The sequence below is a fragment of the Tachypleus tridentatus genome, chromosome 7, assembly GCF_004210375.1.
Source record: "Tachypleus tridentatus isolate NWPU-2018 chromosome 7, ASM421037v1, whole genome shotgun sequence".
In the NCBI taxonomy this organism is placed as follows: Eukaryota; Metazoa; Arthropoda; class Merostomata; order Xiphosura; family Limulidae; genus Tachypleus; species Tachypleus tridentatus.
In genome coordinates, this window is record NC_134831.1 from 185,576,457 (window position 1) to 185,596,573 (window position 20,117).

General features: G+C 33.6%; 1 protein-coding gene across 5 annotated transcripts in view; it reads left to right on the forward strand.

The window, feature by feature from the left end:
* LOC143257484 (cilia- and flagella-associated protein 206) overlaps positions 1-20,117 on the forward strand; it is a 93,067-nt gene that overhangs the window by 64,238 nt on the left and 8,712 nt on the right. For all 5 annotated transcript variants that reach the window (XM_076516237.1, XM_076516235.1, XM_076516238.1 and 2 more), the window contains 3 exons: positions 2,669-2,902; positions 10,604-10,741; positions 16,340-16,428. In XM_076516237.1, the coding sequence (XP_076372352.1) occupies positions 2,669-2,902; positions 10,604-10,741; positions 16,340-16,428 (461 nt within the window). The remainder of the gene's footprint in view (positions 1-2,668; positions 2,903-10,603; positions 10,742-16,339; positions 16,429-20,117) is intronic.

The window sequence follows — 20,117 nt, forward strand, 5'->3', positions numbered from 1 at the left end:
AACTGTGCAGGTATAACCTTGAATTATATGGTTTCATATAAGGTTTATTTTATTAAATAATAAAATGATAACTATGGCTCGTTTTGACTATGATAAAAAGTAGAAAGTACACTTCAGATCATTGATTATGAATTTTATTAAATATGATTGCTACAACTAATAGCCACAATCAATATTTTAAAAATACTGTCATAATTGGAGCTTGATCCCAAGGCTTGTGTCTTACACCAAGGTTAGCAGTAGGGGCTTTGCTAAGGTGGACTGTGCACTTCAAATTTTTCTTTGGCCCACATAAGTTCATTCTTTTTAGTAATTTGAAAAAAAGATTATAACTTTTTTCCAAACAAAATGTATGATTTTTAAAAATTTTTTTACATTGCTAAGAAATGTTGATAAAAGCTCCACTGGACCTCCAAAGAAGAGATGATGGAATGAGTCCTGATTCATGCTGTGTAATATATTTGCTTTGGGGACAATACTTTTACAATTGTTCTACCAGGACTCAAGCCCCAAGCACAATAATAGAGAACAAAATGTAATATAGGTGGTTCAATAGATGTATAAAAACATAACTTCAAATAATGTTTACATAATTCAATTAAAACACATAATATCTGAAAGGAATTAAATTTCAAGTAAAATGTATTCTCCTATGCTTCACGCGTGGAGGAAAAAAGACATAAAAATGTCTCAGATATAATTAAAAAATACAATTATTCAAATAATGCAAACTGTCTGACAGCTGTAGATCCCTAAAATATATTTATTTTCATGTTACATCCAAGTTAGCTGCACAAGTTTTCTTATTGGTCAGTCATTGTCCAAACATTGGCTCCCTTTTTACATGGGTTGACTTCTGGAGATTAATCCAAATCATCAGAGTCACAGGTGAAGGCTGACTGACGTCTCCATTTCTTCCTTGTTTTGTTGACTGTTTCAGCCTTCACCTGCTCCTATTCTTGTTTCCAATCCTTCTCTTTCAGTCCCTTTGTACATTCCCTTTTTTGTGTGTGTGCTTCAGAAAAGTCATTGGATTATTCATCATTGAAACCCATGCCACCAGAGGTACCAGTAAATGTATGCTGGATTCTGGCAAGATTGAAGTGCACCTGTAGAATGATTTCACATCAAACCCATGAGTAATTTGGATACTATCAGAAGGTTTATCCCTTCAATTCCTCAATCTTCCTTTTTTGTTCACAGACTCTGTAGCCTTCCTTCCTCCTTGGAATCCTATGTCATGCTAGCATCTTTCCAATGCAGTTTCAAACATCCTTCTTTCCAGGATTTTTTCAAACTTATTTGTAGTTCTCCAGAAAATTGAGGATTGGCATTCAATGATCGACATACCGCATCTCAACCAGTTCATTGACTTCCCCATTTCACAGTGAAGTCATTCCTCACACTGCAGTGGACATTTACTTATGGGCTATGGATGACAAAGATAGATTTCTTGGATCTTTATTTACACATGCCTATTGCCCCATCATCCAGATGATACCTTTGTTTTGTACACAGGAGTGGTCTTTATGAGTTCTGTGCATTACCTGTCAGTCTGACATCTGCACCCTATATTTTCTCTCAGGTAGTCAGAGCCTTTGATTGACTACTTCATGCACAGAGTTTTCACTGTCATTACATGGATGACTGGATTTATTCCAATGAGCTGCTCACCAACACATTCAGTTGCTTTTTCAAGAAGCAACTCATGTGAGATGGTTCATCAAATTGAAAAAGTCCTTCCTTTTCCTGACACAATACCTCATCCATTTGGGAGTATTTTTCAGTTCCTTCCTCAGTCAGGCTCATTATTACATTGTCACCATTTGAAGTTGTATTTTTATTTAGTTTTTATCCTAACTTTTACAAAAGCTTTTTATGTATTCATTGAAGCTGCAGAAAAAAAGATTTATTGATGGTAATATAAATGTCTTAGATAATGACTCAAAAAATCTCTTCAAATGTTAATTTGTTCTACTTTTAAACAATTAAACTAATAATAATATAGTGTAAATCATGATAGTGAATGGTATTAATATTACTTGTTACAGTACTGCATTTCTGGCATAACCTGGTGTTTATGGTGCTTGACTTCTAATTTGAGAGCCTCCAATTTGAATTCCAATCACCAAACATGTCTTCCCTTTTAACTGTGGATACACTATAATGTGAAAGTCATTCCCACTAATCATTGGTGACCCAAGAGTTTGTAGTATGTGATATTGACTAACTGACTGACTTCTAGTTTAATATGTTAAAAAGTGAAGATAATCTGCTTCCTGGGAAATGCAATCTAGAGATTGTCCTCAACAGTTTTGTTACAACACTTAGAAATTGTCCTCAACAATAGTTTCAATACCCAGAGACTGTTCTCAATAATATTGTTAGAACACCTAGAAAATTGTACTTGATATTGTTACAACACCTAGAAATTGTCCTCAATGATATTGTTACAACACCAAAGATTGTTCTCAATGATATTGTTACAACACCAAAGATTGTCCTCAATATTGTTACATCTGAAGATTGTCCACAATGATACTATTACAATACCTAGAATTTTTTGTGATATTGTTACAACACCTGGAGTTTGTCCTCAATGATATATTGTAATAATTGTTGTTCTCAAACAAGTCAGTGTTTAATTTATATTATTTTTTATCATTAGGGATTTTGTCCAATGACATTGATCAAAAGCAAAGGCATTCTTCTTCCTGGGAAACGACATCTAGGGATTGTCCTGTATCAAGGATATTGCTACAATTTTTATACTTCTGAAGCAGGTCAGGAATTTATGGAGGAACCTGAAAAATATCTTTCAGAAATAAGGGAACTTGCTCTTCAAAGACCAGAACTTATTCTATTGTTGGATCTAAGAAGAGAATTTGATTTACCAACTCGGGTATATTAAAAGCTTTTTTATTAGTATGTATGGTATAAAAAAATTAATTATACTGGTGTTAACACTTTTAAATAATATTTTCACAGTGCACCATATTAGCTATTATGTTAATCTTCAAATTACCAACTTATTTTTCTACTGTTAACTGCCAGTAGGATCCACATATTGTATTATATTCAATAATTTTATGATTTTGCCTGTCACAATACTCATTGCTACAGTTAGCCACTTCCTGGATAATTATAGTAGGTGAAAGGTAGTGGTTTGTATTATCATAAGTAGAATTACATGTTTAATATAAATGAGAATCCACTCAATAAGTTCACAGAAAAAAATGGATTACACTTATAGAAAATAAATCACTTAAACCATTAAGACAGTGTTCTTTTTTCTAGTAGTGCAACTAATATAATTTCCAATACATTAACTTACCTTCCCTCTCATAACAGCTTTTCTCCACAACTATTGCTTTATATATAACAAGTTTTTGCTCATCTCTAGTTCATGCTGTCACTTACATCCACGTGTTTGTATGTGTTACAGCTGCATGTTGCATGCATTAACCCTTCACCAATATGAGTGTGACACATCCTCCTAGTGGAGCTAACTTCCTGTATGTTGTAGAACCTAGTCTTTACTTCTTGATTTTACATGCTTGAGTGTGGCTGTATTTTAATTTCATTTGTTTTTACTTCAGTTTTTCTATATTTCACCCATTATGTTCACCAAATAACTTAATTGTTTTTACATTCTGCATTATTGTATTATTGAATTTGTTTTACCCACTTATGTTTTATTTATTTGAGTTTTCTAGATAGTGTTACAACTACTAATTATTTTGTAACGCTTTTCACTTCTTTGGATTCGGGCTTTGGTATTTGAATGAAATAGCTTTGGCTTTCTTTAGCTACAAATTAGATTTTATCATGCAACCTGACATAGCTCTTTTACCAAAATCAGATATACCACTCCTTGGTGTGTGTGGTTTGTATAATAATGTAACTGGACAGCTTTTAACAACCTCTTTCTTTGCTATGCAGTCAAGGGCTATACCTATGAATGTTCCCATATTTCTCATTGACCATTTATTTACATAATTCCTTAGAAATACCTTTTGTCCATGCGTTAGTTTGCTTTTCTCATACAGATTTCACAACCAACTTACATTTTGGGCTCTGCATTTTTACCTGGACACTCAAGTCTTTGAGTTTTTAATTTAGTATTGGGATAATACCCTGAAATTGTAATGTACTTTTCCCAGGCCCAGTGTTCCCATTTGCATCTACCCCTTCCAAATTATTACCTTTTCATTGACACATCTCCTCACCTTGTCTATCAACCAGACCTGTGTGGAAGTTTATGAAGGGCCATTTTACTCTTCCTTTTTTCTGCTCTCTTTGTACCAGTATATTTCGCTTCTTCATTGGTGGTGCACACTGGTTATTCTAGTGTGTCTCCCTCCAACAGTTCTTCCTTGCCCTATGTTTGGCACTATATTTTTTATAACTGTCAGTGTTTGGAAGTCTTCCTACCTCATTTGAGTCCAAAGTGGTACCTTCTCATTGATTTTTACTTTTTATTTTTTGACATTCCCAATTCTATTAGGACTTCTTCCTGTGTCATGCACTCCTCCTGTCTCCTTTTCAGGTTTCAGGCATGAGCTGCATTTCTTACACTCATTCACTTTAGATACTTAGGTGCTTCTTGTATGGATAAGACTCTCCCTTTTTCCATCCTTCACTTCTCACAGACTGTTTTATTACACACTCCTTGGGATCCTTTTTTTTCTCCAAAAGAAGTATATATATATAGTTAAAACTGCATAGGCAACAAAAATAGTGAAATTTTAGAAACAGGTCAAACAGTCACCAATTTTTTATATTTAAAGAAAAATAACATGGAGCGGCCCAGCACGGCCAGGTGTTTAAAACACTTGATTCGTGATCTGAAGGTCGCGGGTTTGAATCTCTGTCACACCAAACATGTTCACCCTTTCAGCCATGGGGGCATTATAATGTGATAGTCAATCCCACTGTTCATTGGTAAGAGTAGCCCAAGAGTTGATGGTGGATGATGATGATCAGCTGCTTTCTATCCAATCTTACACTGCTAAATTAGGGACGGCTAGTGCAGATAGCACTCGAGTAGCTTTGGGCAAAATTCAAAACAAACAAACAAACATATGGAGCTAGTGCTTTTCATCAGATCTTACAGCTTACAAAATGTTAGCTTTACATTCATGAAGAGCATTAGCTTAAGACATCACCAAGTTTTTGTTGTATTTTTATATTTTCATCCTCCCTCCCTCTCTCTACAAGTCTGATTACTTTACAGGGACATCACTAAATCTGGTGTTCCTTTTCAACTTTCTTGTCTTGTTTTGCAGCTTTTATATGATATACTTCATAGGTTGGGAGAGCAGTCTATATAGACTCTCATGATGTTGCTGGTTTATAATGAGGTTCAGGTTCTACGTCACAGTTTTACAGTTTGTTGAGTCATTTCTTCCCTTTGATACAGAGCAGGTTCATCTTGATCCATTTTACTGTTTGACTATTGTATCTTCCAATTCTTAACTAGGAGGCATCTGCTCTCATTCATTTGATCTCCTCTTTTGGGTTCATTCATTGCATATTTCTCTATTGATGTGTAATGTTCTGGGTGCTCTCATTCTTTTTGCAGATTGGTTATATTGTCCCAGCAAGATTTTCCCCAAGTAGTGATCCCAGATCTTCTGGTCAGATCTGTTGCACACTCTCTCTCTCTCTCTCTCTTTTTTTTTTTCTTCAATTTCTCATCAGTTGACTTTGGCAATGAATGCCTTCAGTCTAGACTGGACAAATGATTACAGGTGTGGCTAATTTCTCTGTCTTCTTCCTTGAGTTTTGTCTATCATGCAAGTTACTCTGTATTGAATCCTTTTCATTGCTCCATTATGTCATGCTCTTTTTTTTTTTCCTATATTGACTCTTCTTATGTGCAAGTCCCTTCTCCTCTGATATTATTTGTTGGTATTTCTTCCCATCTTACTCATGTTCTGACTTCTTGCCTGACTTTTGTTTAGTTCCTCATGGGGCAATCTGGACTTTCCTCTTGTGTAGCAGCACTTATCATTCATTTGATTCATCCTTCTTTCTTGGTGGTCTGTTTGAGGCAATTGCATATTCTACCATTGATTTTTGCACTATTCCATATTTCATTCATGAAGATAAATAAAACTTTAATTTGAGTACATCGAAGTTAACCCTTTCATGGCAGGCTTGTGGAACTTGTGAAAATCAAGTCCAGAATTTAAATTATACAAAAATACTTGCAGTAAGTCAGATTTGTTAATGTATTTATTTAAAAACTAATAAGATTCCATTAAAGATCGTAAGTATCTTGTACGCAGAGAATGATGTTATTATATTTGTTTTATTAAAAATAACTTATTTTTAATAAAAACAGTTTCAAACTGTTAACAAATTTAGTGCAAAGCAATTTTCATTTTAAGTATAAGAATATTTTTCTTCATCTTATAGTTTTCATTTTTATTTACATAATCTTTATAACCTCCTAAAAATATATCAAAAGTTTTTAAGGTAAATGTTTGTATTTTATTTTTCATTTCTCTGGCATATCACTAACTCTAGCTATTATCAGCAAGGTACAATGCCATGAAATAATTAATATTAGGAAAAAGAAAAATACCTATTTAGAAAAAAATATAAACCTTTTATTTAAAAAAAACATTCTATCTCCCCCATCCACAAAGAAATAAAAATCTGTTAAGTTCATAGGAATAGGTTTTCTATCTTCAGAAAGTTTGAAAAACGTATCAATCAATTTTTATCAACATTACATACCAGCCATGAACCTGTGTAGCTCTGTCAAATTTTGCTGAATTTCTGCTAGATAAGATTTCTACACTTCATTTAACTTATGAATCCTTTCTTCACTGAAGATTCAGGCACTTCTTTAGCTAGTGCTTTAGTTCCTCTTAACTGTTACAGTAAGTATAGATACTGTGTGGGTGGATTATGCTCTTTCCCAGTAAGCATGTAATCACTTGATGGTAGAATATTCTAAGTAATTTTTTGCTTTTAACTGGGCATAAGTTGCACCAATTTGCTGGCCAACTTTAGGCTTCATAGAAGGTGACATTACAGAATTACATTGCATCTCAAGTATTTATTTTGGTTACACTCTCTGTTTTATAGTCTTTTGACTATAAAATGGTAAGGTCTTTTAAGATGAAAATTTCAAACTGAATAAATAGAATAATCTGAAAGGAAGTTAATTTCCAAGTTTGGATCAACATAGCCTGACTTATGTTTGGTAAGACATACATAATTTTAATAAGGCTGCATACTCTTTATACATGCTTTGATTTTATTCATTCGTTTTTTGTTAATACTGTACATAGTGCAGCATTCTTACATTTAGCATATTCATGTTAGGAATTTGTTTTTCATTGTTATATGCTTTTCTCTAACTTATTATGTAATTCTCTCTCTAGCTGTTCTAAATTAAATGTCTACTGTATTCAGGTCTTTTATATCATGTTCCCATATAAGAACCCATCAGTGAAGGCAACTTTTCCATTAGTTGCTTTAGTGTTATCTCTCAGTGATTTTTAGTTATATGGCCAATGCTACATGCACGTTTGTGGCATTACGAAAAGCTCTAAGATGCATCAGGCACTTGCCTGCTTGTTAGAATTAGTGTTTTTGTTTAATATTTTGTTACCTTCTAATGTTATTATTAGAAATACTTTTTTGACATAAATTATAAATAAAATCTTTGTATTTATCATTAACTTCTAATGAATAATAATTCATTCATTCTATTCACATAATTCAGAACTGAAAATTAACCCAGTAATTAATTTCACGTTACAGTTTAACCTGGGAACATTTTCACTACTTTAAATACATTATAATATTTATCTCAGTTCTTTTTTTGCTTCCTTTTAATTTAGCTTTATATGTTTTATACTTGCTCAACATTTGTTGTATTTAGTTTTAATTAATATAAATCTGTTTCCTCATGTAATTCTCTTTAAAATTGTCCATCAATGTAAATACTTTGAACAGTGTTTTTATACAGATATGGTGAAGTGTGGTTACCAGAAGTACAGTAATCTAGATATTTTTACCAAGTTTTGTCTTTTTCAGTCTCATATAGGGTTTAATAAAGTAAAACAACTAAAACAATTTTTGATTTTCTTGAATGTTTTGATTTTGAAAGGGTATGAATAATTACTAAAACTTATTATAATGACTCATTTTACATGGTTTATATTTGAGGTTTTGAAGCTGTATTATCTTTTTCTCTCAAAAGTGGTACATAAATTAAATTCATAATACATCTATGATTATAAACCTGGTGTCAACTAACCAGTGTTCACTTGTACAGAAAGTGATTTTCTCAAACATTTTAATTGTATAACTGAAATATTATTGATCATGCAAGTTGAAGAAAGCAAACTAAAAATATAATTTTTTCTAGTGTTCATACTGTGCAATTTTTTGTAATTTGGAGTATGAATATGGTAGGAAAATTTTTTTAAAAAATATGCATATTGTATTTTTGCTTTTACATACAACTTTAAAATTCAGGGTTCAATTCCTCACAGTCAATAGAGTGGAGATAATCCATTGTGTATGTTTGTGTTGAACCAATAACATTAACTGTTTTGAGTCAGAAGGATTTGTATATTTATGTATATATAATATAATTAACAAAAAATAAAATATTACAACATAAAGAAGAACAGCATGAATAATAATTAATTGTAATTTTACTTAGAACATGAAACAAAAGAAACATCACAGCTACAAAACAAACATATACCACCTGGACACATACCATAAAGTGGGTAGTTATGTAATGTGCTCTGGTTTTGAGAAAAAAGGAGAGCACATGTGGGCGCTTGAAACCACAACATCCCTCATCTTTACCAACTTTTGCTGTCTTCGGCAAGATGTGGAAAGGGGGCTGCTCAAAAATAAAATAAATTTCTGAAGATAAAATAATTGGAATACATACCTTAGTGAGGGAGATAGTAAAACTGTCTTTGAAGTTGGCATTCCAGCTTCCATAATAATGTTTGTGTGTACATACCATGATATTAAGCTATTACTATAGAAGCTCAACCTAAATGTTTGTATAGCTCCCATTCGTGCTACTTGCAAGATCTTAAAGTTCTACAATAATTCCACAGTAGGAGGTCTTGCGTGATACATCTACGTTAATACAAGATATAGTCCAGATAAATAATTCCAATAATTTCCCTTACAAAAATTAGGAATTATTGCTTATTGTCTTTATTATAAATTCATTTATACTATTAATTTTAAATGTACACATTTATTTTGTATATTTACTGCAAAATACTTTAAAATATTTAATTAGAATCATCTTATTAAATTCATTAGAAATCAATTATTTAATAATATATTAATGTTGGAAATTATAAAATGTACATTGTTACACATTCTGCAGTATCAAATTTCCAGTGAAAAGAGTCTGCCAAGGAATTTTAATAACAACGAGGTGGTAAATTCTGCACATTATTTGTATTTTTTTTTAAATCTTTATTACTGTGTATGAGGGGTTCTGTTGGAATTTCATTTGTAAAAACTAACAGGTTTTAGATGTTTGAAAGGAAATATATTTTTTGTTACAAAATCATGGACAATTTTAGAAATTTGTAAATTGTTAACAGTCTTATGCTTAAAATTAATTACTATATATAATGATTTCCTTTATTTGGCACTTTACTAATTGTTTCATTTAAATTATTCAACTTTAGCCTAAATTTTATAATATCTGAGATTGTTTAGCTTGATTACTTTTAAAATTAAATGTGATCATAAAGTTTACTAATAATTTTAACTTTGAAATATTTAGATTATATATATATTCTTGTGGACATAACTCTGACAATTAACTTGTATATAAAACTTACTATCTAAATTTGTACAAAGTTGAATAAAATCAACCCATTTTAATCTACTCCTGTTTTTTACTCTAATTTTCTCTTTGTGTCTTTTTTATTAATACTGTCTAGACTAAAGAAATCAACAATAAAATTGTTATTTCTTAGATTTATAGCATTATAGTCTTGATTTAAACCATAAGAATACAAACAATAAGGTCTATAAAGATTTTCCTTTGATAATTTATCTCTGTCTACATTAATTAATTCTAAAATGTTCCAGTTCAACTGAATTCACCACAGTATTTTTACTTTGAGACTGATGCAGATTCATGAGAAGATATATAGGAATAAATATTTGTCCCATGTATTGTATATTACACATACAAGATGTTAATAAATAAATTAGATTTCTGACTTGGATAGTGTCCAGAGCACATTGCATAACTATTCACCTCATAGTGTGTGTCTAGGAAGTGTATGTTTGTTTTGTAGTTGTGATGTTTCTTCTTCCCTTTGTTTATGTTCTATGTAAAATTATTTTTTTTCACTTTAGAAGTGAAAATTACAATTTTATATATGTATAGGGGGAGAGAGAAAAGACAGAAAATTTTCCAAAATTGAAAAAAAAAAAAATTGTTTGAGCAAATGAATGTTTTAATATGCAAATAATTTATGTGTTTAAAGATGAGTGTCTGTTATGTATTATAGAAACATTGTTAAGTTTTTAATTCCAACTTATTAAGAGTGCTCTTTATTGTAACTCCATCCATGAACAGAAAAATATTCGTCATCCCAGTAAACCAGTGATACAGATAGATTCATCAGCTCAGACAGACACTCATCCTTTCTCAAGTAATATTGACCCTAACTACCATTGGAATCAATGGGAACTTAGGAGAGAAGCACTGAAAATGGTAAGTTGATTAATACAGTTCCTAACCTCTAATTTTATTCATAACTTGTAAGATTTTCTAAAGAATCATGTCCTCAGGTGCTTGCTCTTTTTTAAATTTTTTGTGCATTTATTGAAAATCAGTAGAAATTTTTAGAGAAAATTTGATTGTTTTTTCAAAAGTGTATCTTATTTGTGTACTTCTGATATGATATGTACCTTTTCTCACATATAAAGCTTTTCATGATCTTGAACTGCTATCTAACACATTAAAAAACCTTAATTCTTGCATAATACACTAGCCTATTTATACCTGTTGTTACTATTCATTTAATATGCATAGCATGTTTGGCAACCTTCCACCAGTCGGAGCATAATGCACACTCCCTAAGCAGCTTGTTCCTTCTGTATTATATTTTGTGTACGTTATTTTCTCAATTCTCACATTCTTAGTTAGATGAGTTTTTTTCTTCCTCTTGATTTCTTTTTTTGGAAATTTATTGCTCTGTTTCCTCATTTACATACTCTTTTTTTGTAATTTATTTTTCTGTTTGCTTACATCATAGAGTTTATTACATGTGTTCCTTGTATTTCTTTTTTTTGTGAATTATGAACTGCCAGTTTACTAAGTCTGTTGTGTTGGTCCCTACTTTGTCTGAATACATCCTATTACTCAAAGCATAGGATTGTGCTATTAGCTGTGGAAGTGCAGGCTTTGGTTTTTCAGGAGCTAGGTTCCTGCTTTTGAATTGATAATGAGAACATAAGAAAGAGGAATTTGATCCAGGATTTTCAGCTGTGCCTTCTTTTCAGGAAATAGTGAAGGACATTTGACCTTCAGTCCACTCCTACAGTTGATAACTTAGGTTTACAATATTTTGAAACTTTATCCTGTGTCTGATGATTCATCCCCTCCCCTATTAAGTGAGCTCCCTTCTACAGGTTGTTTTTACCCTTCCCCAGATATAGAGGTTCATGCACAAAGATTTTTGTCTCACATTCTTATGTTTCTGAGGAATATGCTTTGGCCTTTTATCATTTTCCCAGTTTTTATTTGGATTATTAAGGTTTCAACCTTCGTTTACCCCTATGAAATTCTAATTTTGAGGCTTCTGTCTCTGTTCCAGGTCCAACTTTTAAGGGTTCCTTTTAGTATTACATGTGTTTTACATTACCTGTCTTCTGTGCACTTTTTATCATAGGCATTTTGTTATTCTCCCAGTAATCTTTTTGGGGGAACTCATTTCTCTTTTTTGGTCAGTATTGGCTAGACTTTTCTCACCTGTCCTTTCAATCCTTATATGGCTTATTGGTTGTTGGGGAAGGACACACTATTTACAGGAGTTTGCCTCTCCTCGTCTTCCTTTCAAGAGTTACAGGTGGCTCCTTTTTTTGTGTGTTACTGTTTTTGGAGGTCACCTTGATTCTTTGGAATCATGGGTTGATGTAGACATGTTACATAATCCTCTCTCTTCTTTTACAAATCATTTATACAAGCCTTCCACCTGCTCTTTTCCTAATCCTTTTTTTTATTCACATTCTCCTGAGTCTGCTCCTTGTCCTTTACTTGTATGTAGTCATTCTTGCCCTTTTCCTTGTATCAGCCACATACATTGGGAATGTCAGCAACAGTATCAGTAACTACTCTGTGATTTCAGGTCCTATAAAGGCCAGGCTTCACTTCTTTCTGGAGGTTTGGGGAAGTGTTTCTGCAGATTAGTGGATTTTCAGGTTTTAGCCTAAGGTCTTTCTCTTTGTTTCAGTTCTCCTTTCCCTTTCTTCTCCTATTTTGTTATCTCCTCCAAATAATCTAGTTTCTTTCATTCATCTTTCTGAGGCTGTGACAGAGCTTCTTCTGAAAGACACTATTGGATCAGTAGTTCCACTTTCTTCAGCTTTTTATTCTCTATTATTTGTTGTTCCCAAAACTGGAGATTGGAGACCAGTCATAGATCTGTCCCATCTCATTTAGTTTCTAGAACCTTGTTGTTTCACCATGGAATAATTTCTAACTTTTCCTTGAGGTTTTCACTCCAAGTTTGTGAATGACCAAATTTGAAGCAGTTGATGCTTATCTTCATGTGCCTATATCTCCTTCCTTCTGTCATTTTCTTCAGGTTATTCATGAGGGACATGTTTTCCAGTTTTGGGCTCTGCCATTTGGACTTACTACAGCACCTTATGTATTTTGTCAAACTGACTAAACTTTTGTTCACCATCTCTATTCTTTAGGTCTCAGAACTCATTATTTGTGTGGAAGACTGGATCCTTCTGGCTCCTTCCCATGTAGCATTTGTAGTACATATTCATTTACTAACCCAGGAAATGATGAAGGTAGGTTTGTTGATTTTGATTTTATTCCCACTCAGTATTTTATTCAGTTGGGCATATTCTTCAATTCCCATTGCAGTTAGATGCAACTATCTCTCACTTGATAATTGGGATATGGAGAGATTGGAAGTTAAAGCTATATCTTTTCCTTCTTTGTCTGCTCAAAAGGTTCTATCTCTTTTTGGGATGTAGGTTTCTTAGAAGCACTCATTCTTCTTAGGCATGCAAACATGCAGTGGAAACTTTGAGGTCCATGGAATTTCTTCTTGGTTACATTAGACTTTCAGGTCATTTTCCAACTTTCTCATGGACAAATTTTACATAGTGGTTGAACAGAACTATATTGTGGTTGATGGTTTTCTTCCACCTCTTTGTTCAGAGTAGTATTTGTTCACAGATGCTTCTCTTGTGGGTTGTGGTGCATCTATAGATGCATAGAAAATCTCTGGTATTTGGTCTTTTGTGGAATAAGGCCTTCACATCAGTTGTTTGGAGCTTTTAGTAGTTTCTTGGGCCTTGTCTCAATTCTTCCATTTTCTGAGGAGGAGGGTAGTTATGATACATTTTGAGAACTCTTCAGTGGTTTGCTACATAACAAGTCCAGATTGCTGTGTTTCTTGACACTGGAACTCCTTCTCTGAGTTTGAGAGGACAAAATATTCACTTATTACCTTGCCACATTTTTGGGGCTTTGAATATGATGGTGTATTGGTTATCTTAACTGCATAAACTTTTTCCATTGGTTGTGTTTTATTCTGGGTATTCCCCACATTGGTGCTTTTGCAACTCATCTCAGCGACAAACTTTCATTATTTTGGTTTCCAGCAAACATTGGATGTTGATGCTTTCAGGAATATTTGGGCCTTCATATTTATACCTTCACACCTGTATGTGTCATCATGAAGGTTCTTTCCTTCATCCAGTCTACTCCAAGTCACATACTTTTGGTAGCTCCATAGTGACCAGTTCAACTTTGGTTCCCCCTTCTTGAACCTTTGTAGATATTACTTTCTATGCTTCTCCATCTGTCCTTTATCAATTTTCTTTAGACATCTTTCACATCCTGTCATACCAATCATCCTGAATCATGCATGGCTTTTATCAAGTCCCTAACCAGATGCATGGGTCTGACAGAATGTGCTGCTTTTGTTCTTTGTGTTACTCTAGTGTTTCAGTTTACCAATGCCATTAATCTACTTTTTGGTTTATCAAACATGATTTCAGTCCTTCACATCCTAAAGTGCCTCATCTTTCCCTGTTTCTCTCTTTGGTTTTTGATCAGAATCTTTCAATTTTGACAGTTTTGGGTATCTTTGTCCAACATATCCCATTTTACCCAGTTCCACCATATTTTTTCCTTGCTGGTCCTGCTCCTTCTCTTCTGGTCATTCAGACTTCTTTGACCTTGTCTTGTATTTTTCCTCTTCCTGATTCGGATCTTAATGTTATCCTTTATGCTTTATTATGTCCTCTATTTGCATTCTTGTTGTCCTGTTCCCTCTGTTTTCTTTCCATTAAGACTTGGTTTTGTCTCCTGTTAGTATATATCCTTTCTGCCACTGATGTTTCCCATACACTTTATCACAGTTGTTCTCTATCCAGGCCATTTTGTCCTTCCTAAAAACCTCTTCTGCCCAGGAAGAAGAATGTCCTTTCTTCCCTATCTTTGTCCTTTCCATCTTGCATCTTTATTCCCAGTTGGATCCTGATCACTTTTTGTGTTCTTTATGGACATTGCATTACTATGTTGCTTGTACTTTACCTTTTTGTGGTTCCCATTTTTGTTTTTTGTTCCTTGCAGTCCTACTGTTTCCTGTGATATTTCTCCCATTATTCTTATGGGTTAGATTCATCAGTTTATTCAGTTGTCTTATTATCTCATTCCACTGAAGGACTTTATCATGTTTCTTCGAGTATAGTATGCTTGCGAAATGATAACAATCAGAAATATAAACTGTGTACAGTGAGACAAAGTTTATGCCCTCTGGTGGCTTAAAGATCAGACTGAGAGTTTATAACACTAAAAATGGGGTTTTGATACCTTCTGTTTTCACATGACAGGCATCTCATTGTGCAGCTTTGTGCTTAACAATAAAGAAATATTTTTTGAGGTTATAGTCACAAGAAGTTAATGCTCTGTTTATTATTATACTGTAAAACATTATTGTTGAAAAGATTTATATCAGCTCAGAAATAGTGTGTACAACTCCACATGGACAGATAATATGGCAATAAAATATCCTGATTGTAGTTTTAACAGCTGTTCTAAAGTACTTGAGAAACATGAAATGTAGTTAAGGAAAGAATGTTTTATACTAAGATCTGATTGGCAAATGTTATTTGAGGTGAACAGATTGTAGTGTTTATCGTATTTTTTATCTTAAATTTACTCTAGCAGTTAGCATTACAACCATCTGCTTTCATAATTTACATTCGCTGTTTTCCTTTGAATTTACAACAATAAAAAAATTAATCATCCACTTTAAAAGTTTTCCTTCCTTCTTTGATATTCATGTACTATTTTTAGCATGTGAGTGTAGTAGAAGTTAATTTCTTGTGCTATTATAATATCCCATCAAATTATGTTTTGTTGTTTGGCCAATTTTTGGCCAACATCACTGTACTTTTTTTGTTTTAAACTATCTCTATTATGTGTAATGTATTATAAATTAAAAATTCAAGGTAATGTAGTTTGGTCTCTTGTTTGATAAAGTAAACCATTATTTGATACACTATTATGTGTCTGCTTATAACTATTTAAGCACTGGAATATTAGTCCCCAAACTGGCATGTATCCTAAGGAGACCTCTAGAGATGACATAGTGAAGGTCAGCATTGAGGTCTGACTTCCTCAGGTCTTCCTCTTGCATCAACTGGATAAATCAACTGGTTCATCTTGGAACTGCAAAATCAAAAATAAGTTATGTAGAAAGCAAGATATAGCCTATTTAACTCATGACTAGTGCCAAGTTGTCTAATGCAAGAGGTGGCCTGTTTATTCACGATTAGTGCCAAACTGTCTAATGCAAGAGGTGGCCTGTTTATTCACAATTAGTGCCAAATTGTCTAAAGCAAGATGTAGCCTGTTTATTCACAATTAGTGCCAAATTGTCAAAAGAAAGATGTAGCCTGTTAATTCATGATTAGTGTAAAATTGTCTAGTTACAGTTATTAATGTGGAAATATTCTGGCAAGTGTAGTGAAATTTTCTTCTTATTCAGAAGTTTAGGAAAAATTAGGATATTCATTACAGCTGCACCAAATGATTTTACCTCATTTTGAAATTTAGGCTGACATCAAGAAAAAATGCACTCATTCAACCCAGACTAATCTAAGTCATTTTCGAAGAGAGAACTTCTCACAGGTGTACCTTCCTAAGTAAGTGAAAGTATTTTCTGTATATTACTTTTGAAAAATAAAATTTAAGACTTAATGTTTTGTAGAAATTAAATGCTCACTGTTTGTTAGGTGCAATGAGTGGGCTTTATTTGTGAAATAGGGACTTCTATCTGCTTTTAAGAAAGTTAGCAGTAAAGATGTGCAATTTGTTTGTAGAGTTTGCAAGTTGGAGGAGAAGTGGAGTTTATTCTCATTACTATGAAGTCAATAAAGAGGGGTTTAAACTGTGGGAAATGGCAGTAAGATTTCCAGAGGAAATTAAGCTTTTACATGCAAGGAATATATCAGTTAAAATTGACTTTCAGGAAGTTAGAAACTTTACTACTAGGGCTAAAGTTAGTGTATATAACTGTATTGAACATATTCTATTGAGCAAAAGGTTTCAGACCCTTGTACAGATGAAAAACTATTGTAAGGAAGGAAAAAAAAAAGGAACAGAGGAAAATGTGAATGATAAACTCAGTGAGGTTATAGTTATTGGGGATATTTTGACAAGGCATGTAGATAGGGTAGTCTATGGGTAAATAAGAAGAAAAGAAATAAATTATGTTACTCAGAGGCATGGATAGGAGGATATAACTGACAGAGCAAGAGATATAATGAAGGGGCTAGCACATAGGGACTAATAATAAAAATTTACCTTTCCTCAAGGTAGGGCAGAGGAAATAATTGATAAGCACGAAGGAATATAGAGTAAAGGGCCATAATTTAGTTGTCAGGGATACTATTGAGGATTAATATGATGATGAAATTTTAAGTACATCATTTGAGCTACTTTGCTAGATGGATCTTCTGTGAGAGGCATCTCATCCTGTGGTGACCTGTCCACCTTCTATCTGGAGACAGTCCTTTGGCAGATGTCACATGACCTGCAGAATCTGGTCACATTTCTGATGACACTCATCCAATGGAAGTTGCTGGTGATTCTGTGTGCCATCTTCTTTGCTCTTAGGTGTCCACCCACAATTGACTCATGAGCCAACTTCATTTTAGTCTTGTTCTGTTGATACTATGATCTGTTTAACTTCCCCAGTAGAAAAACCTTAACAGATTTGATGCAGTGCACCCTTCTGGCTCTTTGTTCTGTAGGTTCATTTCCTCTTACTGTTGTGCTCGACTTTTTCATAGGCACTATACACAAATTTTTTCAGTGAAGGATCTTTCTTCTGTGCTTCCTTCAGATCATGTAGACTTACATTAGGAATGTCACTTTTCAAAACTTGCAGGGGCTTAATATCTTGCTTGCTTTTCTTCTCATGAGCTCTAGTAGTCACTGCAGCTGTCTCATCTGTCTAGTTCATCTAAATCTGGCCCAGCATAGCCAGGTGGTTAAGGCACTTGACTCATAATCTGAGGGTCACATGTTTGAATCCCCATCGCACCAAATATGTTTGCCCTTTCATTCATGGGGGCATTATAATGTGGCAGTCAATCCCACTAATCATTGGTAAAAGAGTAGCCCAAGAGTTAGTGGTGGGTGGTGATGACTAGTTGCCTTCCCTCTAGTCTTACACTGCTAAATTAGGGACAGCTAGCACAGATAACCCTTGTGTAGCTTTGCATGTAATTCAGAACAAACAAAAATATAAACCTTTACTGCCTGGTATATTGCCAATCACCAGTTTGTTTATGGGTGTCTTCATACATGTGGCCTCAAGGTCTCCCATTTAGTATGGAGTGTTCCCCTTTATTCTTGCAATAAGAAACTTTCTACTGTCCTATCAATCATTACACACATACATATGAACTTTGCTCTCATCTGGTCATCAGATACTAGACTGGTTCTCACTGCTGCACCCAGTATCTTGTAGGACATTCACGTTCTTGTCCCAAACATAAAGTTTAACTACTGGAATATTGTGGTTTGTTGTAATCTCTTGTTTGTCACATGTTTAAATCACCATTGACACTATTGACTCATTGACTAACTTGTGCTGACCATCAGTCATGCACTGTGTAATCATTGGGATAGAATTTTCTTCTTGTGGTTAATCTGACAAGTTGTCTTCATTCTGTTTCTTCTGGCAGCAGTGCTCATAGTTACATTCAGTCTTTTTCTTGTTTCTTGCCAGCACCATCTTTGTGAATAATTGCTTTATGTTCAGATTTCTTCTTTTGCTTGTTAGTGACAGACTTTCACTCGCTTGCAATGTGCCCCATTTTATGACATGCACAGCATCGCTTCTCCATTTTGTCTGTTTACTTCTTATCATCTTTGGTGGCATCTTGCTTCTGGTCAGCTACCCCTGGGTGTGACTTGAATTGGTTATTTTTGGACTTACTATTTATACTCCATTCATTAGCTTCCATATATTGTTCTGACAGTTTGATCATCTCATACACATTTTTTGGTGCTCTTTCCTTTATGAACAGTGACATATAGGTGGAGCATATGATCATGAACTGTTCTAAGCTATCTTCACTCTTACCCATATTAGTCCATCCTGTGAAGTATCATCATTGACATGCCACAAACTGGAACCACAGTTTCTCCAGTGTTAGGTTTGACTTCCATCAACTTCCACTGAAAGCCTTCATTGGTAGATTTATGGTGCATCAGCAAGTCCACTTTTAACTTGTCATAGTTAACTGTATCACCTGACATCATACCTTGCCATATACTTGTAAACTTTTTCTTGTGAGAAGGGGGCTGAGACAGGTTGCTCAGTTGTCTTTATTACAGTTCATATTTGGGCAAATCTTTATATCTCTTCAGGAAAGCATTAATGATGTGTTTCTGTTCATTAAACTTGGGCAGCTTGGGTTTGGTGGCTCTGACACATTATCATTCTTAATTCCTTCATCTTTCATTTGAGTGAGCTTGGTGGTATTTTACTTGTTAGGCTTATATATACTTAGTATATATGCCATCACTGCAGCTGTGTGTATATTGGTCTCTTCACCTCTGTTGTTCACATCTTCTACTGTGATGTACCACTGTAGATCCTGGTTGACTTGCCACTCAGGTTTTGTATGTTTCTGTGACCTGTTGGTGATAAATTTCAACTACAGTGTAAAGAAACAGCAACACAGTTCATTATGCTGTTGATTACCACAGTTGTATCTAAAGCTTTAAATAATTGTCTTTCTTATCAAGGTCTACAAAGGCTTGTTCAGTTACTTTAGAACACAGTTGACAAGATGAAATATTCTTGTGTTCTTTGTTATTACAGTATTTGTGATAATTCCACTTTAAACATTGCTACTGTACATTTTTTATTGCTAAATTTATGATTAGGCATTCTAGAACTAGAACTAGGTAATGATTTGTTGATGTATATTTATACCCTGACAGAAGTCTAGAACATTCCACACAGTACTAGATACCCTTATGTAATAATACTCAATGAAACCAGTGAGAAATTCAGAAAGTCCTAGCAACATGATGCAGTAATCTCATTGTTTTAAACAATTATTAATTCATAACCCTTGAACTACACAGAATGTTATTTGTAAACAGTTACCCCAACAAACTTACAATAAAGTGTCCCTTCTAAAAATAACTAAATATGTCATCCACACTATATAAACTATATATTGTTTCAGGTTAAGTGGTGTATTTCTAACATCCAAAGTATTCCTTTAGTACATTATATATACGGACAGAAGTTACAGATGGGACAGAATGTACAACATTGAAGTGGCTGATGAATTTCCATGATCAGAAT